The sequence below is a fragment of the Aptenodytes patagonicus genome, chromosome 6 (genome assembly GCF_965638725.1).
Source record: "Aptenodytes patagonicus chromosome 6, bAptPat1.pri.cur, whole genome shotgun sequence".
NCBI lineage: Eukaryota > Metazoa > Chordata > Aves > Sphenisciformes > Spheniscidae > Aptenodytes > Aptenodytes patagonicus.
In genome coordinates this window covers 13,855,187-13,879,688 of record NC_134954.1, presented here as the reverse complement: position 1 = coordinate 13,879,688, position 24,502 = coordinate 13,855,187, and the positions used below count along the sequence as shown (strand labels likewise).

Here is a 24,502-nt window from a genome sequence, read left to right as displayed (position 1 = left end):
GTGCCTGTGCCTGGCCATGGACCCTATTGATCCAGACCCAGATTCAGACCTGCAGCCTGTCTTCCTGGCCTGACTCATCACTGTGGACTTGCTTGGAGACCACTGGGCTGTGTCTGACTCTGAGTACCGTAACCAGACCTGATCCTGACCCTCACTTGCTAACTCATGCTCCTGGCTTGAACTCAGACCTGCCTCATTGCCCATGAACTTGCGTGGTGATCTGGCCTCTTCCTATAACCTGACTACCATCCCTGAACCTGCCCTGCTCGCCTCGCTCAGGTACCATGGGACAGGCCCCTGCCCTGCCAGCCTGGTTATCACGCTCGGCTCCATCTCACCATCCCTTGGGGAGCAGCCGTCCCGCACTGTGCCCTGACAGACTTTTGCTACTGAGGATGTTTTTTTCTGAAGCCTTTGGGCTGCCTCAGCCCTGCAAGTTCTTTTACCCTCCGTAGTTACCTATCCTTCATGCTCTTACTGATGGGAGGAATTTGAGAATTAAAAGCCAAATTCTTTTGTTGGAAAATGCCCCCGTTAAATTTCTTTTTCTAATCTATTCTTGTGCTTTCTTAAAACTGAGAACTCCAAAGATGAAGACTGTAATAAACAATTTATTTATTTAAAGATGTTACACAAATTGAAAGACCAGGTTGCCATTGTGGCCGTCATTTTGTTGCAGGTAGTTGAGGTGATTGGATGCTGGCTAGACTTTAGTAGGCTTTTGTTGTGGTTTAACCTGGCAGGCAGCTAAACACCACACAGCCATTTGCTCACTCCCCACCCCGCAGTGGGACGGGGGAGAGAATCGGGAAAAAAAAAGTAAAATTTGTGGGTTGAGATAAAGACAGTTTAATAAGACAGAAAAGGAAGGGAAAATAATAATAACAATGATAAAAGAATACACAAAATAAGTGATGCACAATGCAATTGCTCACCACCCACCAACTGATGCCCAGCCAGTTCCCGAGCAGCGGTCACCACCACCCGGTCAACTCCCCCCAGTTTATGTACTGAGCATGACGTCACATGGTGTGGAATGTCCCTTTGGCCAGTTTGGGTCAGCTGTCCTGGCTGTGCCCCCTCCCAGCTTCTCGCTGGCAGGGCACGAGAAGCTGAAAAGTCCTTGACTAGTGTAAGCACTGCTTAGCAACAACTAAAACATCGGTGTGTTATCAACATTGTTCTCATCCTAAATCCCAAACACAGCACTGTACCAGCTGCTAGGAAGGAAATTAACTCTATCCCTGCCAGAACCAGGACAGGTTTTTAGACAGCAAAGGCTGGAGGATGGAATTTATCTCCTTTGCTTCTCCTGGGCATGAGTCTGATAGAGAAAGTTCTTCAGGAAAAGGGAGAATAACTGGTCCAGTGACTGGTTTGGTCAAATCTAGTTTGTCTGCTTGCGTCTTTTCTCCCTCAAGGCTGGGTGTAGATCCTACAGCCTCAGGTGGAACTGGCTTTCCATCTTTATGTTCATTTTGACTTTCTGGTAGGTTTTGGAAAGAGATGTCCTCAGTTGAAGGGGGCAGAATTTTAACCCAGCCCACTGTTTTTTCTAGGTGTGGGGAGAAAGGACTGCTTTCTGAAGGGAGAGCTTGTTGTTGATTCTGGCTGGATTTTCCAGGTGTCTGATTAGCTTGCTGTTTCCCCTTTTCAGTGGCAGGATCCTAAATAACAGAAAATAAGCATTACATATATTGAAGCTATTACAAATTCCTTCAGATATGAAGAAGGTCACCCTTCACACTAAGGATTTGCTGCAATTCCAGTCTGCAAAGACCAGCTGCAGAACAGAAGCTCAAAGGACAGACAGATGGGAATTACTTCTTATGCCAGTGGAGATGGGTGCATGAAACTGGGGTAACTACACAGTTACCGCTCTTTGCATTCCCTGTGTAATTTACAATTTCTTTGTAGAGCATTCTGAACGTGTTCTGTATGATTGACTCTATACTTATTCTATTGCCTTTTTATCCACCTAACAACAGCCTGTTTTATCACGAGAGATTTCTTCCTGATTTGGCCTTATCACTTTCTTGAAGCCCATATATTTGTGAATAAGAAAACTTAAAAATATCTGGGCTTTCAAGAGTTCAATTCTTGTTTTGTAAATGAGTATTACTCTTGCAATATTAAGATTAGATTAAGAATACCTGCAGACTGTAGATTTCACAGGATATTGTGACGAACTGTTCATGTTCCAAGTCACTGTTTACTACAGAGCCTTTGCAGAAACCTATTTGCTGGAAGAAGAAAATGAAAGCATTTTTTCACATTGTAACACTGATACTTAGCTCCTGTCTTGTAAAATAAGTGATTATGAAAGGCTAAACAGTTATAGCTTCTACATGTATTTGTAGGGATAAGCAGCTTGGGCAAACTTTTATTTTGGGATTGGCAAGCTTACAAAGGCAGGCAGCATTTTGAAAAAGGCTTTATGTTTGCAAAGGAGGGTTAGGTAACACGATAGTAAAAACAAGCTGGCCACTTAAGGCTCAACTACAACAGCACACTTAAGTTCTGCTGCAGCAGAATATTCCCATGCAGGCAAGTTGTGTAATAGAACATAATATCACTTTTCAGGCAAAAACAATTTCACACCATACTAGTGAGAGAAACCATGAAAAAATGTTGTTTCTAATAGTTGTATTTTTACTGGGATGTAGGTTACATGGCTTAGATCTCAGTTAAGATGGGGCTTGAAGTGTTATCTGTGGGCAGCACGCCTATTTAGTCTTTCAGTTTCTCTTATAATTTTTTCCTTAGTTCCTAAATGTTTTCTTTAGCTGACCTGATTGTAGTATGAATATAGTCTTTATGCGTTGTTTGTGATTTATTGTCTATGTCTGTTTACTTGGAAGAAATCCTTAAGAATGATTCAGTTTTGTAAGGCGATGGTTACCCTGCCTTTTTCTGGATGGTATTTTTTTCTGTTTTCTTTGTTCATGGACTTCTAGGTAAGAATTCAGAACTTTTACTGAAATGTTTTCTCTATTCTAAAGCAGTTTGTACAGTTGCAAGACAGTATAGAGCTACAACCCATAAAAAGACACCTGTGGGCTTTGATTCTTGTCTGCAGAGAACCAAAGGTGTAGGCTAAGTATACACTGAGGAATCACAGTATCTGAAAAATAGGTGTTTATACAAGGAAAAGTACTTACAGCAAGTTCCAATGAAAGTGGCTTGCACTTGGAGATGTCAGCAATTGTGTCATTTTTGGAGCAGGATGTCTCCTGAATCAAAAACTCCACAAAATATGCAGGACCAGTGACCCACTGTTAATGAGAGACCAGTGGCAATTAGACCTTGTGCATGTGTCAGGAAGAAGGAAGAATCCTACAGACTTTGAAATAGATGTAAAACTCCTGCTAAGTGTGGAAGGAGCAGGTTATACTTGGGGCATTACTATTAGTTGTATTAAAGGAGAATGATTTTTTGCCAGTGCTGCTTTATTGCCCGGTTACTTTTTACTTCTTATATATGCACAATCCTAGTAGCTCATGGGTTAGCTATAGTTGTAATGAGTTTGTTTTTTGTAATAAGTTAGCATCCACATAGAACTACCTATCCAAAGACCGTCCTCAGTGCCTTGTTGATAATTTCTGGCTGCTTTCATGAACAGGATCACTTTTTCTATTTCTGAAATGCAAGTACTTCAGGGTTGGAAAATGGGAGCAATTAAATACTGTATTGTAGTCATATCTAACAGTTTGAGGCAAAGAGTGAAAACTACCTTGTTATCTATACATAACAAATTTTAGAGAGACTGGATATTACCGTGGTAAACGAACAGGATTTAGCCAGGAGATCATTAACTCTCTGGTTGTCTAAAATTAGTTTTAAACCATGTTTAAACTCATTCAGTGAATTACAGGTATGTGTTGGAAGGGATGACTGTGCTTTATTAAATACTTTCTATTAGGGAGTCACTAATTCTTGGTGGTGGTGGAAGAAAGAGCTCACAGTGAAGCTTTCCTAAACTTTGGAACGCTAATCTGTGTCTTGAGTTTTGCATAAAGCCCTTCTTTTTGCAATAAATGGAGTCAAGGTCTTGGATCAATGCAGATCCTCGTTTCCCAGGAGAACTCTGCATAGAAGTATTCTCTGTACTATACAGATACAAATTCTAAACAATCTGTAAGACATAACAAATCATATAAAGTATAACAAGTGGATCCATACTTCTTGCGAGCTAAAGCAAATCAGATGAGCCTTGGCTTACCTGCATTGAAGCTCTTGTGACATTGAGGACAGAGAAATAATGAGTTTGTTCACTCTCTTCATTGAACTTGGCAAGGCTTTGAACAGCAGCCTCCAAATATTTGGGCTTAGTTGGACAGTCATCAACTGGGCAGTCAGGACATACTGTCCAAATATATCTGGGCGGAACTTTTTATTTAAACAAAACAATGTCATTAGAGAAAGCATAACCATAAGAGCATGTTGATAGTGTAGGTCACCGTAAATGCATCTATGCCCCCAACCCTACCCACGTGCCCTCCAGTCACCTGGAGTAAAAATATGTGGTTTGATTCACTGAACAATTTTGAATCTTTATGAATTTGCAGACCCATAAAAATGTTGCAGTGGAGGCAGAGACACTGCAGAAAAAAGCTCAACCTACTGACAGTGGGCTTGCTGGTTTTACTTGCCTTTCGCAAACCCATAAAAATGCTTTTTGGACCAGAGGGTAAAAGCCCATATACAGGCTCTGCTGGGTTTTCCAGAGATGAAAACAGTTATTACTGCGCTGCTTTGAGCTGCAGGACCACACTGACCTTATGATCACTGACTTGAGAAAATTAGGGCAGCTGAAAGCTAGTGGGGATGCTGTGGTGCCATAATTACAATTAAAATTTAAAGTAATGCTATATGGCGAAGAGTGTTCTTCCAGCCCTCTTTAAAAGTGAGTGTGTTAAATAAAGACATACCTGGTTGTAAAATGCACTGATAAGTATTCAGATGAGCAATATTTCTTGCCTGATTAATGTAGATAATTGCTTTGCACTGACCATAAACCTAAAACAATATAAACATGTAGAAACAATTAATATTGCACCCTTTGCGCTGATCATCTAGTACCTAGACAGTGAGTGGTTCATTTTCTCCTTGCAGTCATGAATTTTTCAAGAATAAAGTTGTGTTAATACTCAAATGACAATGAAGCACATTTCTAAGTATCTCCTTTAGAAATAAAAAGCCAGATCTTCCCCTGGTGTAATTCTGAGCTGTACAGGTGCAGTGCTTGTCTGCAGGATGGCCTACACAAGGCCACTCTTCTGGCAGCTAAGAAGTGCCCAAGTGTCACAGAGTGCTTTCCCTGGCCAGACCCCTGCACCAGGAGCTGGGTCTATGTCTAGAACCCAGAGAGCTTAGACCTGGAGATCAGCTCAGAGTGCCTGGATCCAGTCACCTGTCTTCCAGCTTCCTGCTTTTCCCTATGTCCATGGTAAGGAAGGAGAGTGGTAGGAAAGACCCTAAATCAGTTTTGTGGCACAGTAAGATCACCCTTGCACACAAAGAAACTCTGACTTTATTGCAGAAAAAAACACTGGCCTATTAATATGTATTGTGCCTTTATTTTTAAAAGTTGAATGTATGTTCTCTGAGTGCTTCTTAAATATTGCCACGTGTATGATCAAGGCCTCTAGGACATACATTTCTTGACTTCACAGAAGCCATATCAGCCATATATTCTTTGCACCCTTTCCCTGCTGAAAGCACTGTAAGCAGAAGTGAGCAGAATTCTTTTTATTTTTTCCAGTTTTTCATTTAAAAATGAAAACTGATTCACCTAAGAAGCAGCCCAGGACAATTTAATCATAACTTCTTTTCTTTTCACATGTGAAACTTGTTTCTTGTCATTCTTCATTTTATAAGTTTTTTTTTCACTTGTTCAGAATTGTTTTGGTCACCTGTAGCAACAGTCTTAGGTCACTTTCTGTCTTTGCAGCTTATCTTGCTGAACTTTCTTTTCTCCTTTTTCAGTACAATTTTTGTAAAGTTGTCAGAATAAAAGTGGAATTAAACTAAACCAAAAATCGCATGTTATATAAAAGTGAGTTTCTTTTATTCCTTTCTTGACAGCCTGTCTTTAAAATAAACTCTTACAGGGTTGCTATAAAAAGTAAACCATTTATTCTAAATAGTGCCCTAGCATGGCTATTTAGTTATGTCTGCTTATTAGTTCTGGTCAAAAACTTTCTTTTCATTTTCATTTTTTGAAATAAATCTTACCAGTCTATAAACTGATTAGAAAGTACAGAGGACCTTAAAAAAAGACTGTGGACCTTAAAAAATGGGTTTGATTTCTTCTAAGCTCTGCTGTCTACTAAAAATGCATGTGTAGGGATTTTGCTGTCATCAGTAGTACCTGAGTAACTCATCGTACCTGAGATTAAATAAGTAAATAAAATCCTTACAGCTGTATGAGCAAATCCGGCCGCACAGTTCTTCCACAACTTTTTGCTGATTACATGGCATTCGGTATCTACTACATCCAAGATGAGATAGAAGACAGAACCAGTGATCTCCTGAAAACAAAAAAAGAAAGGGTCATATCCCAGTTTTGTACAGAACAAAGTAGGGACACGTAAAAGGGAGAGATGGAGAAACACAAAACACACAGGTGGGACACACAGATGTCCTGAAAACTGAACATTCTGTGGAACAAATTCTCAACAGTGGTAAATCAGGTGAGATTCGGGCCCTGTTAGAACAGGCTTGGTCATGCGTCTAGCCAGCTTTAATTAAAGAACAGCCTTTTAGAGTCAGTTTTATCCTTCTGATTCTGGTACCAACCAAAACCCAAGAATAAGGACTGAACACGGTAATGTTTTCATTGTCAACTGCATTTTGTGATTAGATTTGAAAGGTAGGTTATTTTGCCTTCAATAAGAATGAGACGATAAATACCACAAATAATAAAAAACTGCTAACATGGAACATTCCCAGTAGGCATTAGAAACAGAAATATCTTATTTCTCAGAGTAGTGTCTTCTTCAAGTATGGATGCTTTGCACTTGCCATAAAGAGGCAATGACTGCGTTGATGCAGACAACTTAAATATTCTCTTAGATATCAGAAAGTGCTTTGAGAGACCTTGCATATCTACATGGATGTCTCTGATTCACTTAAAGCTTCAGCCCAGTGCTTGAGTTCTGAGCCTGTGCTTAGGTCCAGAAACCTTTATTCAGTTCACTGCAGCACAGGTGCACAAAGTAGTTAGGGCTCAACTTTCGGGCAAACAGGTTTCCATGCGAGAGGGACAGGGAAAGACTAAAAGTACAGCTCCATATATCTAGTGGTTACATCATGTAGTGCAGAAAGGTGAGATGCTGCATGGTGCAGCTCCTGGTCTGCTTCCACTGTAGATATGGGTAAGCACCTTTCCAGGATATTTATCAAGGATACAGCTTAGTAGGATCATATTTTATTTTCTGTAGTGGAAAGCTGGAAAGAGAGCAGCTGTCATTTATACATCCTAAAGAACTTAGATGTGAGTGTTAGCTGCATGTTTAGACTGAGATTATGTCTTTAGTGAAGAGGGAGAAAAAACAACACTGAATGAGAGCAGTATTCATTCATTCCTAGTTGATTTCACTGGTTTATGGAGAAAACTCTTCATGGGGCAAGAGTCTTGTTGAAGTCTGGGGCCAGTATCTGTATAATTTTGGCTTCAGTTTTGGTTTCTGTTTAACAGCGACTAAAGACCAGTCAATAGGGCATCTAAAGGCTGGAGTACTGCTGGCTTTTTTGTGTCTATACTGCTTGGAAAAACACTAAGAGGTATCTGTTCTTGAGTTCTAAGGAGACCGAGTGATACAAACTATTCTGGTGACACAGTATAAAGATCTCTGGAAAGAGACCGGGATGGTGATTTTATGTAAGCTCTACCTTATATACTTGTAAATGTAATACTAAACCCTTTAAAGATAAAAGAGCAAAATAAATAGAGAATAAAGATAAAGAATGAGTAAATTGTTTTGTTAGCTTTGTCTCTAAGTTATATTCTTACATATGCAACTTATCATGCTTTATGCCATTTTTTGTATTTTCATATCCTCTTTTTTCCCTAAGTGTTCTATGAAGTAATCTGGTAATGCCTTGCACTGAGCTCTCAGGGTTTGCCTACACTAATCCTGAGGTTTAATTTTAAGTGTCATTTTGAAGGTCATGAAAAGGTCAAATGCTATTTTGACAAAGAGTGAAGCTGAGGTGCAGCAGCACTGTGTACAGTGGCATGGCAGTATCCCCACACCAGGCTGCATAGATCCTTCTGTGGAAGGGACTAATCGTAATTTTCTGTTTACAGACAAGGTACCTAAATACCATGATGATATGTCTCCTTAACATGGTAGCTAATATGGGTTAAATCAGTAAACAGAAAGTAAGACTGGTCAAAGAGTAATTGCCATTTGCTGAAAGTGTGTTTTTTCAGCAGTGCAGCATTTGGTACAAGCTTGTAACTTCAAACATATCTTCTCTGAGAAAAAACATCATGTCCTGGTTTCGGCAGGGATAGAGTTAATTTCCTTCCTAGTAGCTGGTACAGTGTTTTGGATTTAGGATGAGAACAAAGTTGATAACGCACCGATGTTTTAGTTGTTGCTAGGTAATGCTTACACTAGCCAAGGACTTTTCAGCTTCCCATGCTCTACCGACTGAGAAGGCTGGAGGTGCACAAGAAGCTGGGAGGGGGCACAGCCAAACTGGCCAAAGGGACATTCCATACCGTGTGACGTCATGCTCAGTACATAAACTGGGGAAAGCTGGCCGGGGGGGCCGCTGCTCGGGGACTGGCTGGGCATTGTTTGGTGGGTGGTGAGCAATTGTACTGTGCATCACTTGCTTTGTGTATTATTATTATTATCATATTATTATTATCATTTTATTTCAATTATTAAACTGTTTTTATCTCAACCCATGACTTTTTCTAACTTGTGCTCTTCCAATTCTCTCCCCCATCCCACCGGGCAGGGGGGAGTGAGCGAGCGGCTGCATGGTGCTTAGTTGCTGACTAAGTTTAAACCACGACACATCACTAAGACTATCCTGCATGAAGAAGTAATAGCCAAGGAAAACGTGTATCTTTCAGGAGTCCCAAAGTTGGGACTGGTGACTTGAGCTTTCAAGTCGGTTGTTCAGGTATTCTGGAGGCAAAAGCACACACACATCTCATTAAAGAAATGTTCTTATAATCAAAGGTGTTTGATGTTAGATGGATTTACTCAGCTGAATCATGAAGACTGATTGCAAAGCTTGGTGATCTTGGAAATACTAAATGCAACCAGGGTGGACCAAACTGTATTTCCTGTTGCCTGTAGCTCTCTTGTATAATATCAGCTCTAATACGCAGATGAGGTGGTTATAAAATCTACACATCCTTTTGTCTACCTGCTTCTGTATGTATCATCCTCCACTGGGGAAAGGATAATTTGGGGTTTATTCAGAGCTCAGCAGATCTCTGAAGGTTTCATCATCCTTATTTTAATTTTCATTAAAAGACCATTATGCAGTATTGAATAAAAACTTCTATCTTTTCTGCATGGCCAAAAAGGTCCTTTCCTCAGTGCTGCTGATGCTAGGATTGCCGCTGCAATGCGTGCTGGGGAGCCTGGGAGCCAGAAGAGATGCGGCAGGAACGCAGCATCGCCTTTGTGGCAGGGTGACCTGGTGCAAGGGAAAGAAATGAAAGATTTTGGCATGTTTTGTAATTTTGGTTAAGTGCCTGTCAGTGAAGTTAATCATGAGTATCTTGTATGAAAGAAAGGCTCTGTCCTACTTGCATATAAGTTAATAGCAGATGGCTCATTAGTTTCAATTAGAGCAAAACTGAACCACAGGTTGCTTAAGGGCAGATTTGAATTTGAAGTAACTTTGAAAATGTTTTTCTTCTGAGTATTGGTTAAAAAAATGGGAGGAAGGAGCACTGACTGGTAAAAAAAAAATCTTTAGTTTTTTGAGGGGAATAGAAGGTTGCATAAGTTGTTACTGTCCTTGAACATCCCTGACATAACTGACTGCTTCTTCCGTACTCAGTCCCAGCAGCAGCAAAAATGTGACAAAGGGCTTAGATTGTCTAGTTTGTTATTGCAGTGTCTTGAAACACCTTATTTACAGGATAAGCATATTAGATGCAAAAAATAAGAATAAAAGTAAATTAAACCCCCAAATGAACAAAGAGCAAAGTATGCCCTAAGACAGTAAGTTAAGCCTCTAGGGAATTAAGTGACAGGTGAAATCACAAACAAGGACAAAAATTCTCCTGTGCTGAGATACACTTGGCACAGGTGAAAGGAGAAGCAGAGACATGAATGAAGTGGTTTACAGCATATCTGCATCCACCATGCTGCACTCTAGGGTGGTCATAGTGGTGCTCTAATTATTGTCAGTAGGAAATAGCCCCAGGATGGGGGGCTAAGTACTTAACTCCATGACTGGTGATGTGGGTTCTGGGCCAGCTCAGAGGCATCTCATGTGGAAAAAATTCTCAAGAGACCTGATCCAGTTGCTTAGTGGGCACATTCTGTCACCTGAGCAAAGAAATGTAGAGAACACAGTGCAAAGCGCAGCAAAGTGTGCATCTTTAGTCATGAGATCTCAGATTGCCGGAGGTCACAGCGAGTCTGCAGAAACTATGTCCTTGTGAGAGCAGCAGGAAGTAGTGTCATATCTTTGCCAGTACAGCTCTTTAAACATCTGGCAATGAGCCTGATTTTCTTTAAGGGTTCAGAACGCGGCCTTTCAGGTAAGATTATGGGAAGTGAGCAAGCATGGCAGGGAATGTTAGTAGCATGCTTCCACACTGCGTTACGTGTTGTGGGCCTTGTGCACTCATTTCAGATTGTCCCTGGCTAGTACCGGTAGATTCAGCTATTGTAACACAAAACAGTAATAAATTAAGCACACACAGAGAAATAAGATACTTGAGGATATGGGAATGATATTCCATAGGTATTTCCAGTGTAATTTTTGCACTTGAACAAGTTTCAGATTTCTTCTGGAGAATGAGTCATCATTTAGAGGTCTGTGAAGGAATTCCCTGGTCCCAGGCTGGACGTGATTACACCTGTTAGTGCTTACATCTTTTGTGCAAAACACACGATGGCTTAATAGCCTTTGCACTCCAACTGCTCAAGGCAGTGGGAGGAAGGTGTAAAATGAAATTAAATCAGAGTAGTGGTGTTTCATATCAAATTTGAACTGATGCCTGGAGCTATTCCAGGGGCAGGCAGCAGAGAATCATGACTGAGATTTGCTCTCTAATTGCCCACAGTGGTGATGAAACTGTTTCTAGTCATCTGTGTGTAAAGTTGACATGGCCTCTGGAGTCCTGTGAATGTAACTTTACATTTGCCTTTTGAAATATTTCTTAGTTCAAATAGATATTGCTAAGGAATAGTGATAGACACAGGGCTCTTCATAGGAGAAAGACATACAGAACACGCAGGTAACTTACCTGAGGATGTTCTCGGACACTGAAAATTCGGTAGAGGCTGAGTATGTAGCCCTCTTTTCGGTCAGCATTGATCTGGCGAAGAGCCAGATCTGCAGCCTCCTCTACTGCAATGTCATCACAGGTGGGGGAAAGCAATGCAGTCGGTGCTTCTCTGGCAGGAGGAGAGGCAGCCCAGGAGCAAAGCGCCTGTATGCCAAAGAGCATTGAAACAAGTAAAACCATTCTGCTTAGAAAACCAGTGCAGCAGATCAGAATGGTAAGTCAGTATGGAGAGGCTGACCTGCGTGAAACAGCAGACTTTTGTAATGGAGTGTCTCTTTATAAACTTGTGTCCCCTTTTTATCACGTACCGTCCATCACCTTTAAACCCACAGCTGCAACAGCAAACACTAAGTCAATGATTACAAGGTTTTACAGAAGTGTTGTCTCTCCCTCTGAGACCAGAGAGCACTTTCTCCTTCTGGCTCTACATCTCCAATTCAGACTTCACTGGGCAGATTGTATAACTTTGACCGCATTGCAAGGGACAAGAATATACACACAAAGCTCCTTTCTTAGGAAACCAGAATTGCTTAAATAAACCCACATGCAGGAAAGGTCTGGATCCACCTCTGTTCTGTCGGTGATCCAGTTCTTCTCCCAAATAAGACAATGACAAAGGTCTCAGTGATTTGAATGGGAACTGGATAAGGGCCACAAGGTTGACTGATTTTACACTCTGTATTTGTTAAATGCTAATTGTAAACAAATATACTGACTCACTGTTATATGCGGTCAGTTTGGTTGGGAGAGAAGGCTCATTTTGTATTCATTCTTTGAGCACTTCTACTCAGTTGGATACCGACAGATGAATGTTAGCCCTTAGCCAAAGCCAGGCCAGCAAAATGCAGTTTATGTCCAGACAAGAATCCTGGGGATAAATGGCCTGCTCAAGTCGTTAAATACTGTTAGATAACATGATAACAAGGCAATGTAAAGAATTAAGGGTTTCATTGTGGTGTCTGCTTTTAAGCAGAAATTTTCATTGTGTTTACTTGGGACTTAACATTCACTGTAATTGAATATAGTAGCATAGGTGTAGTAAGTTTTGTTCTCGCCCCAAAAACTTCTGTTGGTGGGATGGTGCAAAATGAGCTGCTGTAAGAGGTTGGAAGAAATAGACAATAAGTGAACCAGGGCTATCAAAAAGGTCTTAGGCTATTGAAGGCTCCATTTCAGGATTTGTCCCTTCTCAATGCCTTGACTCCAGCCCACTCATCTTTTGTTGCCTAAACCTCTCAATTTATTGACACCTACCAGGTATTTGACCCCCCACTCTGATTTCCCTGAGCCCTGAACATTTCCTATTTCATCCCATCTTCCCCCAACTTCTGACTTTGTTCTCACTGCCACATTATGCAAAGTGCTCTGTGAACTTGCCATCATTACATGTTGCTTCTGATGCCAAAGAGCAAGTCTTGTTTCCTTTTATCTTCTCCCATCTTAACTTTTTAGCTGCACCTGGTTTCAGCCCCTGCCTGGCAATGCCTAACTTTATATTCCTGTGGGTTTAGAGGCAGGTACAGTTGCATATGAACTCCACTGCTAATTGTAACATGCTGCTGCATTTTTATTGCCTGAGAACAAAACTTGGTGATGAAATAAGAACCGTCTGAAATTATATGCTGAGAGGGGAGGGGAGAGGAAGGTGGCCTGTAAGAAAGTTATGGACCTGGGGCTGATTACACTCGTCTCTGTGCCAAAGGCCTGAAGGGGACAATCTAGCAGAAAGAACTTTTTAAAGAAGAGAGCATGTAACGTAAACTGGAGGGTGAACTGCCTTCATTTGATTCCTTGTAGCCGGTGCCTTCCTCCTTATGCCACCTCTTGCTCTTTTTTTGCCTGTAAATTATTCTTTTTGTAATTTGAATCAAGGAAAATGTACATCCAGTTGCTACTTTGCCAGTTCACATCACCTTGTATAGCTCTCCCAGATTTAGTCCAGACTTCTCTGTGAACTGCAGCTACTTATCCCGTAACTGCCTCTTGGCCAGATGATTTAGGACCTTAGTTTTCTATCATCTTGTTCAGTGTTATTGTCTCTTTTATATAGTATGGTCAGAATTGGGTCAAGGAAAAGAGTCCCACCTGCTTAATCTTTAGTTCCTTGGCTTCTCTAACCACTGCCACAGCCTACCCCAGTTTAAATTGTAGGAAGCCACAGGAGAATCATAAGGAAATTGGTCCAGCAATGTCACTATTTTAATTATTGTAACACTGCTCAGTGCTCTGCTTTCACTCCTTTTCAGCAACAATAAATAATACAATCCTGATGTGACTGGAAACTGTGATTCTGGGGGGGGGAGCCATTCAGTGACTCAGCTGCTCCCCCCATAGTATCACAGAGCACACGCTAAGCTGTGCAGGTTTATTTGTACCTTTGACTTAACCCCTCAGTGCTGAATTTGGAGGTTGATTTGCCAGCTAAGAGACTGCACTGTGGTCACTATTGATTCTCAAGTGATTTGCTGAGTACAGATGAAAAAGGGTGATGGAAAATTCTGCCTGGAGAAACTTTAGTTTGAAATGACAGTAGTGTGCCTTGTGGCTAACCTGTCAGGAGCTCCATGCTGGAGACAGGGGGGAATAGCTGTACAAAGAGCTGTTATCTTGAAGATCTGGAGAAGTGACAATCACCATTACTTGGGGACGATCACAGTGAAAATCATTGGTTTTCTACCAAGGGGCAATTCTGCAGTATTTCACTTTGAAGGATACCAGAAGCTGGGTAACCATTTCCCTGGCCCTCGTTTTCTGTCATGGGAGTCTCTGTGATCACAGCTATCTGCTGGATGACACCAAGTACCTTTAGGTTTGAGGGTTGCCCCTGTATTGAGTGAGGAAGGAAAAGTGCAAGCGAAGGACATAATTGTCTCTATTTAATACTACTGTAAAGTTTGGGGATTTTAAAATTTTATATATTATCACATTTTTTTACTGGTGGTATAAAGTATCTCAGCTCTTTAGCCCGGCAGTGCTCAAAGCATGTTCCTCTGGGAGGCAGCAGAACCTGTCCCAGGGAACGTCCATAGAAAGCTGGATGGGATTATACATACAGCCAGGAAGAGCTGCAACAGCACTGGGGCTGAAACTTTTCTAAGAAGACTTTGCTTGGTGGCAGAGGTGGAAAACTCGGATAGCAGGACAGAAGGGGCACATGGCGGCTAGACTGAGCCACCTCATGTGTCGCCAGTTGCTGTGCAAACTCAGGGTGAGGGATAATGTACGGACTGTATCCTGGAGGGAAGGGATACAAGGGATGAATGTTGAGAAACAGTGCTGTAGCCATAGTACAGGAACAGCAGAAGCAGCAATGCAGACTCACTCACATTGTTCCTTGTGCCTGGGAATGCTTCCCCTGCAGCTAAAGGATAATAACTCATTTTCTTTATCCTTACAGTACATGGCATTTCTATGGAGATGGGTGCCAGTTAGTACTGGCTGTGTCGATGCCTCTTATAACGGGGAATTATTATATCCCTGACTCTGTGCTTTGTCCTCTTTCTCCCACTGGAAAGGAAAAAACTTTCTCTGTTGAAGTAGCTGACCTCAAAACATGGACACAGCTGGGAAATCTGAGCACGTCCAGCCAAAGTAGCACATGAAGTACATATGCTTTAGCAAAACAGGGTTTGAAAAAGCTGAAAAAACATTGTCAGCCAGTGATGCAGACCTGACAAACCTATTCATGCTGCATTTCAGAGAAGGAGGCATTTGTATTTTATGTATTGCCATTTCGTAGCACTCATTGCCCAGAGAATCTATTACTAAATACTGAATCTGTTACTAAGGTCCAGGTGCATGAATATGGGGCCATACTGGGGAGAGATAAAGTGACTACTTCAAAGCAGTCATGGAAAATGTATCCTTAAGAGGGCAAAATGTGTCCTTAAGAGGGCAAGTGTTAAGGAGAAAGAAGATGAGGTGCAGCTACTAACTGGAATGCACAGAGCAATTCTGCCTTTTTTTTTTTTCCCTCCCTGTTTTAGGACACAATGCAGTGGTTACACCAGGTGTAGGAGAACATCTGTGAAGTGTGGACGCTGCAGATATTCCGCTACATATCATTGCTTGGTGTGGTTGGAAAAGGCAACAAGAAAATGCAGCATTTCTGGAGTTCAGAGGTCCCCATGGGCAGGGATCCCTTTTATAAACATACTGTTTTTGCTATCAGATACAGAATTTTCTAAGCCTGGAAAACGCTGTCTTTTCTATAACTTAGTGCCCACTTCATTATATACAAGACAATTTGTATGGTTTGGTTAAGGCAATTCCTAGTCTTAAAAATACAAAAGCTAGGAAAACTAATTGCTCCAGGTGAGTTAAAAACTCAGTCTCATGTATCTGATGTTATAGTAATGCAGATCATAATAGCAGCCATTTCATTAAATCTTTTACTGTGTCTCGTGCAATGGGATGGGAGGACCACCTACCTTAACACTTCAAGAAATTTCTACAGCTTAGTACTAGCACTTTTTGAATGAATGGCTGCATGCAGAACATACTGGAGTCACTGCTTTACAGAGAAGCAAAAAATCACTGAGCAATTGACTGGCAGTAGCTTGTGCAATTTCCTGCAACACACTTCCTGCAAGAACTCATCATATTCTTGAAATGTGAGAGCTGCTGCCTTCCTGGGGAGTGCTTGTCGGCAGTGTGTTGGCATCACGTTAGACTATGGCTTATAGCGTCTGGGCCGATTTCCCTTTTTCGTTCCCCTCCGCACACCCAGTTGAAGCACTAGTGCAAGTGCCTACGGCTTTTCCTTTCCCCATCGACACAGCAGAGCAGAACCTTTCTGTATAGCAACCTGTTGCACTGTCACCAAGAACAAATGTTAGTTGTGTTGCTTACTGAATACTGGAAGGCTGTAACTAGGAGAACAGGGTATGTTATCTGAAACAGTTCAGAAATGACATGTGTTCTGCAGCTTTTGCTGCCTGCATGATAATTATCTTGTAGCAAGTGCTGTTCCTGGTTAAAGATTCATGACTGTCTTTGAGACTGTTCCCCTGGGCCTGCAGAATTCCAGTCTGGCTGGCAGTAAAGATCCTTCTGGCCCCTGTCCCTTATTACTTCTCTACCTAGAACAGATTTTGCCTCTAACGTGTCAGAAATTCAGGGAAGATTTGACTGCTAGGACAACGGTAAATTGCCATCACTGTCTGGGTCCTATTATATGAGATATCTGTAGTATATTTTTATTCCCTTGAATTGGTATTCCCTCATATGCAGACAGGCCATACAGTACCCCATGATCCTATTGCACCTGTGTATCTGCTGGAAGACAGAGAATACACATGTGTTTGGCTGGAAGGATTGATGCTTTCGGCCCGCACAGCAACAAATGTGTCCTGATTCTTTGTTCTTTTCATAGACACGGATGCTCTTATGCCATGTCCAAAAGTATTGAGGTACTTCTGGTGGATATTAAAAGTACGTACATGCTAGGAAACACTACAGGTAGAAGGGAAAAATACATTTTTTCCTGCCACTTCTTTAGTGTTATTGGTGTGTGATCAAAAGAAAGGACTGACCTGATTTTCTGCAGTGCTCAGCACCCACACATCCCAGTGAAGCTGATGAGAAGTGCAGGAGCTTACTGTTTTTGAAATCGAGCCCAGAGTATGACTCATAATGCTGTGAAGGAGATACTTGACAACTAAGTGAAAACATATGCAGATAGAAGGTATCAAAGCATTTCTGTTGAACATTTTATTGTGAAGTAACCTTTCAGGCGGTGTTTCTATCACAAAGCTACAACTGTTGTATCGCCCTTACAATGGTTTCATTGAAACAATATTTTCTGTATTTTAAATAGAGCATCCCTGTATGTAGAGAAAACAACTGCTACATGTTATAATCACCTATATTTTGAAGCAGGCCTTTGCAAGTTCCTGGCCACGGCTCTGCTCTCTGGAGGGTAAAACTCATTTGGGCTCGGAGTCAAGCGTTCTCACCTATTTGTACTTGATGTTGTGATCTGTGTGTTGATGCTGTGGCTGCACACTGATCCTTCAGTTAGCTGTATTGCCATGTCTGTAACACAGCCTATATCTTGAAATGGCGAATCTTCCCAGGGCATGGAGGAGGAGGAGGCACAAAGCCAACTGGGCGAGGTACTTTGTCATGCTGAGCAACCTCTGCAACTGCTCTCTTTGCTACAGATTTTACTGAGAGCATGGAAGTAGGAAATTCTGAAGAGCTAGATTCAGATGCAATGGGGTTATTGTGGGAAAACCTGAGATTATGGTTTGTGAAGCCTTCTACAACACTGGGCACCAGTCCTGCTGATGTATCTTGACCTCTTTGAGAGTAGGTAACTCCAGGCTGGAAAAGAAAAACAGTTTGTGTTCAGTGACTTGGGGCTTATAATATACAGATCATTGATATCTTACTAGGTACCCAGCTCCTAACTAGATATAGGCCTCCAACCCAGGTACCAAATGTTCCTGACCATCACAGAAGTTTGATTTGCATTTGAACACATACACAGGAGCCCAGGAAGACATTTTTAATATCCAGTGGATCATTAGCACTAAATTCTGTGCTATGTGAACTTTCAGGGCCACCTGTGCAGCTGGCGAAACATTCAAGACCAGCTGTCTTATTCTTTCTTTCACATACCTCCTAGACAGCTAATTACTATTGTGTTACCAAGAACTCTGATCCGTAGGAAGTATTCAACCACCACCTAGCCCTTCTCAGACCAAATGGAGGCTAAAATACCTGGAGAGCACTCAGGTCCAGTGCATATATGTTTCCGTCCTCTTGCTATAGCAGTGCAGGTCAGGCTCCCTGAATTCAGTCACATCTAAGGACTACTAGCAAAAAACCCCAGATGATTTCATCTACCACAATGGCTCATTTATGTTTTACATCCATCTGCCCCATTCCCCTAGCTGAGCAGAGTTTGGTTCCCTTTGCCCTACCAGACATGTGAAGCTCCCAGATGGTTAGGAGGACAAATTGTGTCAAGCATGGATGGCAGAGGTGACATAATTCCTGGCACAGAAATCTATAGGATAATCAAGAGCTACCTTACCTTGTTTTTTAGGATACAAAGTTAAACTCAAGTTATCACAGATAGCTAATGCAGTCTACAGTGAAAAAGGTAAACTCAGGGTGATTGCTTCTAACAGTACTAGTAGGCTAGAATACTCTGGAAAGGAAGGGAATATCTGGAGTTGGTACCTGATGTCCGTAGAGCTGGCAGTCCACTCTGAGGTCCTGTGAGGGGCGCGTTAACATTTTTGCTGTGCAGAAACCAAAATTCTGGCAAGCAGAACATAGTCAAGAGAAAAGAGTTAGAGGAGACCTGCATTACAATTTTTAATTTCAGTACATTTAGAAATAGAATCATAGAATCACTGAGGTTGGAAAAGACCTCTAAGATCATCGAGTCCAACCGTTGACCCAACACCACCACCCACTAAACCATGTCCCTAAGTGCCTCATCTACTCGTCTTTTAAATACCTCCAGGGATGGGGACTGAACCACTTCCCTGGGCAGCATAATAGCTACATCTTCTCATGTTTTATCTGAGCAGTAAAGTGCTTGCTTTTTAGACTGCTGGACTCAAAAGCCAAGCTGTTTAAATGCATAACCAGCAAATAAGTGAAACTCTTGTATTCTTCTAGAGTAAGATCCTTTGTATGTCTGGATATGAGGGAGGGAAAGAATATATAGGAATCTAGGTAAAAGGTTCCCACCCACTAAAACTGCCTAGGACTCAATTTCATCAGAAATAAAAGAAGAATTTTAGCATGATAAAGTATACAGTATAATTCTCAAGAGCCTATATATCAGAACAAAACACACTGATAGCACTTAAATTGTAGGAAGGTGAAACAGTCTGCCCTTTTGTTATGTGTTTGTGTACTGTCCAGTACAAAGAGACTGATTTTCTCAGGTGCTCATGTTAAGAAGAGTAAACAACAATATATATTCTGTTGATTAAATGTATTTTGTTTTAAGGACTCTGGTCCTCAAGCCTTTTTGAAATATATTCAAATACATCAGGATTCAGTCCAGATACCTCAGAGAGAAGAGAAAGGTGTGATATAGCTTTAGGAATTATATATTGAAAAGCATATCATGATGGTATACAACTCTTGCACTTTCATCCTCACAAAGGTCTATTCCTGCACAAGCGCGAGTGCATCACAGCATGCCGCTTTTCTACCTCTGAGCTGGCGAGATCAGGACTGATGTGCTGGCATACTTACAGACTGATCATCAGGCAGCAGTTGACAAGCCTCCACATTATCTTTAGCTTCTTCTGCTGTGCAGTTCGTGGCAGCCACAGCAAACTCAACAGAGACAATATGCACTGGGTAATACTGATAAAACAGGAAAATTGTTTAACTGACTTTACACTGTGAAACTGCAGAGCTGCTGAGAAAAGATAAAAGGCAAATGTTGTGGCTTCTAGCTCTGCATCTCCCACTGAAGTGAAAGGGAATCCTGTGGCTAAAATGACACAAAATGCTTGGGAAATCAACAGCAATTCAGTAGGGCAAATTAGAGCAAGCTAAATCTGTTTGCAAATATAACTACTTAGCACTGCACAATTACCGCAGAAGAAATATTCTGTTTACATGGAAGGCTAGACATAGTTCTAGCAATTACCTGTATTTTGGCTCTTCCAATCTCAAGGAGTCTGAGGTAAGCATCAGCAGTTTTGCTGTTGTGGTCATTGAGTGCAGCTGTAACAGTTGTTAATACCTCAGTGTTATTCAAACTTGCCAGCAGTGGACAGTCAGGGCAGAGTCGGAGAACATCTTCACTTGAGTCTGCAGGAGGAACCAAACAGATTACGTTTCAATCAGATTGTAGGTTGTTTTAAAAGGTGTTATAGACCTATTCAGTCACACAAAACACTGTTTCATGCTCTGTCCCAAATTACAGTGGAAGGAATTTTTGCAGTACAGACTATAGATGGCAGTATTTCACACGACTTTTGCCATTCAAGTCTTTCTGCAAGCAAAAGTGCTGTGGACTTCAGTAGCACATTTTCAATGTTCTTACTCAGGTTTTAATCAATTCTCTTGCTGGCAAACTATCCGTGACACCAATGAAAAGATGTCTCAGCTCACACAAGGAATGGTAGAAAAATGAAGATATTTTAATTTATTGGAATTGTGTTTGCACAAGTGTGTTGTTTCATTCGCTCACCAGTTTTGAAAGTAGTACTGAAGACATCTCGTACAGAGCAAAGAGATCTCATGCAGAGCATGCAGAATAAAGATTCCACTTTCCCATGGCAATATTGAAAATGCCGGGTTTAGTAAATAAGCTGCATCTGTCAAAGGGTCTCTGAAGATCAACAAGTTCTAGTAAATTCAGACCAACAAGGAATCAAATTCTTGAGGCTAAACTCCTGAGTGAAAAGCCTCCGTACCAGCAATCTCTAGGTCAAATCTGGGACTTGCTCCCTAGGTAGTCTTATAGTATCTTAATTGTCATAGTAAAGGGTTTGTAGGTGAGTGAAATCAGAAAAGGGGAAAAAATTACTTTCAAAACAGCTGGATTTAGAAAACTCATTAACTGTCATCCTTTGTGTCATATTTATACACAGCGTTTTAGAATCAGAAAAGCTACTGAACTGTAACCACTGCTATAATAATACTCCAGCCTCTAGTTTCAAACCTAAAGAACAAAGTCTTTACCTGCATGTGAGTGGCATTTACTAGCAAGTACAGATAACTTTCCGTCCAACTTCTGCAGTTTGACATCACAGTCACCCTCAACTGCCTAGAGAGAGACAAAAATCAAAGGGTTACATCGTTCAGATAAACAGGAATTTCTGAAAAGGGCAACTATTACTAAATTCAAAAGAACAGATCCTGGCTGAGTGTTCCTGGCAAAATCAGCCTGATTGCAAAGACGCTGCTAGGCGTGTCCTGGTGTCTGTGATTTTGTAAAACGCAGACCAGAGCTGCAAAATTTGGATCCAAATCTGGATCTCAAAAGTATCAGAAGTGCCAGGGTAGCCAGATTATGGACATTTGGTTCAGGTTCCTCTCTCATAAAGAGCAAAAAATATGAATACTTATGAATTAAGACCTTCTGCAGAGCTGTTTGATAACATTCCCTCTAATCTCAGCTGGTCAGTGGCCATGGTAACAGCGGAGTGTGCTGCCTTGTGTGAGCTGGCTCACACGCAACATGATCCAGCAGGGGAGGAGATGTCAAAGGCAAAGCTGGAGTCACTGGAAGAGGGAACAGTTAGAGTTACCTCCCCCAAGATGGAAAACGGATCTGAGCCCTGGTGAATACAGAGGTGGATCATGATTCAAATTTAGTCATGCGCTCTGTGAATTGGGCCCCATTCTAGAAACAGCAGGCTTAAATTGTCAATTGCGCACTGCTTTCTGCTTAGAAACCAGAGCTGCCTGTTCTCAGACAACAGTTCCACTGCTTTGGTTAGGGAAAGCTTTTTACGGTTGGATCACACTTGCATAAGGACAAAATATTTGAGGCCAGTAAATTCCAGCTGACTGTTACCTTGAAGGCAGAGCTCTGTCTGAAGGGAATAGCCCTTCTGTAGTCTTGACTAGGACTAGGTGGCTAGACATGACAGAATTTCACTAGGTAACACCCCACCCTTCCCTTCCCCACATCCAAGGGAAGGTTGTGTTTGCACAGATTCACAACCTGCCATGTCTACAGTTTGCAGCGAGGCAGTGACATCTGGGCTGACCATGGAGGACTGAATCTGGAGCCCCTAAACAAGACCCCATGGCATTCATGAACTGTATGTAGGATGTTATGCTGACAGTGACCTGTCCTCTTCACACAACAGGACTTGAAAGAAATCCAGGAGTGAAATCCTTCATGACATGAAGGCAACTAAATCAACAAGGAGGTTACAAGTGATTGGGTGGTTATAGGCTGTTACAGTGATATAATATTTGCTTGGAAATCTGACCGATGATAGCCTGGCCTCTAGCATCAACATAATGAACATGCACCTTTGGACCGAGCTAGTAGTGTTTTAGATACTCACATGTTGTGTGAAGCTCCTTACTGTGCAATTTGCAAGAGGCGTAGGGCTGAGAATGTGGCACGTGGTCTCTAATAAGTCAAGTTCAAGAAATATTATGTCATTATTCAGCCCCTGGAAGGAAAAAAAAAACCCAGGAATTGTAGTAATTACTTCACAAAACATCACCAGATTTCTTCTCTGGGGCTGCACTGTGGTCTCTGTTGCTGACTGTCATTGGGTAGCTCCAGGTATACACTAGAGCAACTGAATATGTCCTTACTATTTAACCTCATAAAAAACCAGGACCCGGTTTTTTAGCTGGAGTAAGTCAACATAGTCACACTGATTTTTTCCAGCTAAGGAACTGGTCCATAAATTTTGGAAAGTCCAGGCTGCATGTAGTGGGTCAGTTCTCTTAAGTTAACTTCATTTTATTTTGTTGGGTAGTTTTAAAAAATCAACAGCTGTCTTTGTTGATGTGTTTCGTGTTGATGTGTTTCCTGTGTTTGTGTTTCTACAGCCAGATACCAAATAAACATTGGTGCACGTTGGCCTGTCCCATATAGTCCATTGGAATTACACTGAATTGCACCAGCTAAGTTCCAGCCCCAATACTCATGTTGTTTATGGACTGCAGGATCTTTTATGGTTGCTCCTGAACCATAGGAAGGGCAGAAGTGAGGTTTCCTAGCTCTGAGATTGACTCTGAGTTTTGAGTCATGAGTGATTCCATTTAAACCAATGAAGTTATTTTAGTGTAAAAGTATTAAATATGAGCAAAGCAGTGTCACCAGTGTTTTTGTGTGGGTAACTGTGGGCACACAATCTCATTAATGTCTGTTTTAGTCTCTTCTAAGTGACTTTGGTATCGTCTCTCTCATAACAAGTAGAACGCAGCCATGGAGTTTCATTCTTGTTAATATTTGGGACTGTTTTCAATGTTTTGAGAGAATCAAAGGTTCTGAATGGGTGCATACATTGTGTTCATGACCATTTCTACAGCCTTTCTAGATGCCTACAATGACAGCGATAGATCGTAGTAAAAATGAGACTACAAGCCGCAGTTATTTCCGTTCAGCTTCCTTGTCAGCTCAATGGGATATCAGGTAAAATTAATGCCTACTACAAAATCACTAATAGCATGGAGTTATGATAGGTATGCATTTAGCCAATAAATAATTACCTGCATCATGAAGATTGTCCTCACAGTTTTTCTCCAGATTAGCTACTGGGCTCATGAATCAGCACTTTGAGTGATCTGCCCTAGCAAGCATGCTGCATTTGTAAACTGAGCCCTTTCTAGCATTGTACAAAAGATTCTGAACTCTCTCCCCCTCTGTTCTGCTCTTTGAGAGATACATTCCAGTGACCTGGATTCTCAACTGCTACCAGGTGGCATTGCCCCATTTAAATCAACAGAGCCATGCTGATTTACCCCACGTGAGGATACAGCCCTTGGCAGGGCTTGTTGGTCATTCCCAAGCACCTCCAGGTTAACACAATGCTCTGCCTGCAAGCTCCTCACTTACCTGAGGTAGCACGCGGATATTCTCGATTCTGTTTAAGGCAAACTTGTATCCGTGATGACTGTGGCCATTAATATAACTCACAGCTACTTCAGCTGCTGCTTCAGATTCTGGGTCATCGCAGCCCAAGGGAGCAGGGGGAGCTGCTGGTACAGCTTTGTGAATTGGAAGCTGAACAAGCAATATTAAAGCTACTAGTGCCTTCATGGCACCCGAGAAAAAACGATCCCTTTCAGAAATAAAGATCTAAGAATACTGTTCAGATGGTAGCTAGGTAGCTAGAACTGGGGTCTCATTTATATAGTACATACCGCAGACTTCGCATGAGCGCATGTCTGATATTTGTCCCAGTTCCAAAGGCATTGCAAACAACAAAAGAGAAAAGTAAATGTTAGGACATCAAGCTGACTGATTAATATTGGCCAAAGTAAATTTTTTCAGGTAGGATATTGCAAAGTCTGCTAAAGCAGCTAAAGAAGAAAGTG

At 41.6% G+C, this 24,502-nt stretch overlaps 2 protein-coding genes across 2 annotated transcripts; both read right to left on the bottom strand.

Annotated features, from left to right (window-relative positions):
- Positions 1-595: 595 nt before the first annotated feature.
- On the bottom strand, positions 596-11,756 carry FETUB (fetuin B). Its single transcript, XM_076341274.1, has 7 exons — positions 11,462-11,756; positions 6,423-6,533; positions 4,932-5,019; positions 4,223-4,389; positions 3,162-3,275; positions 2,154-2,243; positions 596-1,667 (listed from the first exon to the last, which is right to left on the bottom strand). Exons 1-7 carry the CDS (start codon positions 11,681-11,683, stop codon positions 1,239-1,241), a joined length of 1,221 nt encoding a protein of 406 aa, XP_076197389.1. The 5' UTR covers positions 11,684-11,756; the 3' UTR covers positions 596-1,238.
- Positions 11,757-17,185: 5,429 nt separating this feature from the next.
- AHSG (alpha 2-HS glycoprotein) lies at positions 17,186-24,290 on the bottom strand. The gene is made up of 7 exons (XM_076341273.1): positions 24,021-24,290; positions 22,513-22,623; positions 21,173-21,257; positions 20,133-20,296; positions 19,730-19,843; positions 18,695-18,775; positions 17,186-17,830 (listed from the first exon to the last, which is right to left on the bottom strand). Exons 1-7 carry the CDS (start codon positions 24,222-24,224, stop codon positions 17,552-17,554), a joined length of 1,038 nt encoding a protein of 345 aa, XP_076197388.1. The 5' UTR covers positions 24,225-24,290; the 3' UTR covers positions 17,186-17,551.
- Positions 24,291-24,502: the final 212 nt, after the last annotated feature.

Excerpts from the sequence above, each read along its gene's own strand:
- FETUB (XM_076341274.1), bottom strand. The coding sequence starts at position 11,683 with ATGGTTTTACTTGTTTCAATGCTCTTTGGCATACAGGCGCTTTGCTCC. Across the intron at positions 5,020-6,422 it reads CCGGATTTGCTCATACAGCT|GTTTATGGTCAGTGCAAAGC; the intron begins GTAAGGATTTTA and ends ATATTGTTTTAG. Across the intron at positions 2,244-3,161 it reads CACTTTCATTGGAACTTGCT|CAAATAGGTTTCTGCAAAGG; the intron begins GTAAGTACTTTT and ends TTCTTCTTCCAG.
- AHSG (XM_076341273.1), bottom strand. The coding sequence starts at position 24,224 with ATGAAGGCACTAGTAGCTTTAATATTGCTTGTTCAGCTTCCAATTCAC. Across the intron at positions 19,844-20,132 it reads TTGGAAGAGCCAAAATACAG|TATTACCCAGTGCATATTGT; the intron begins GTAATTGCTAGA and ends CTGTTTTATCAG. Across the intron at positions 17,831-18,694 it reads GCCAGCTCTACGGACATCAG|CCTGGAGTTACCTACTCTCA; the intron begins GTACCAACTCCA and ends TTTCTTTTCCAG.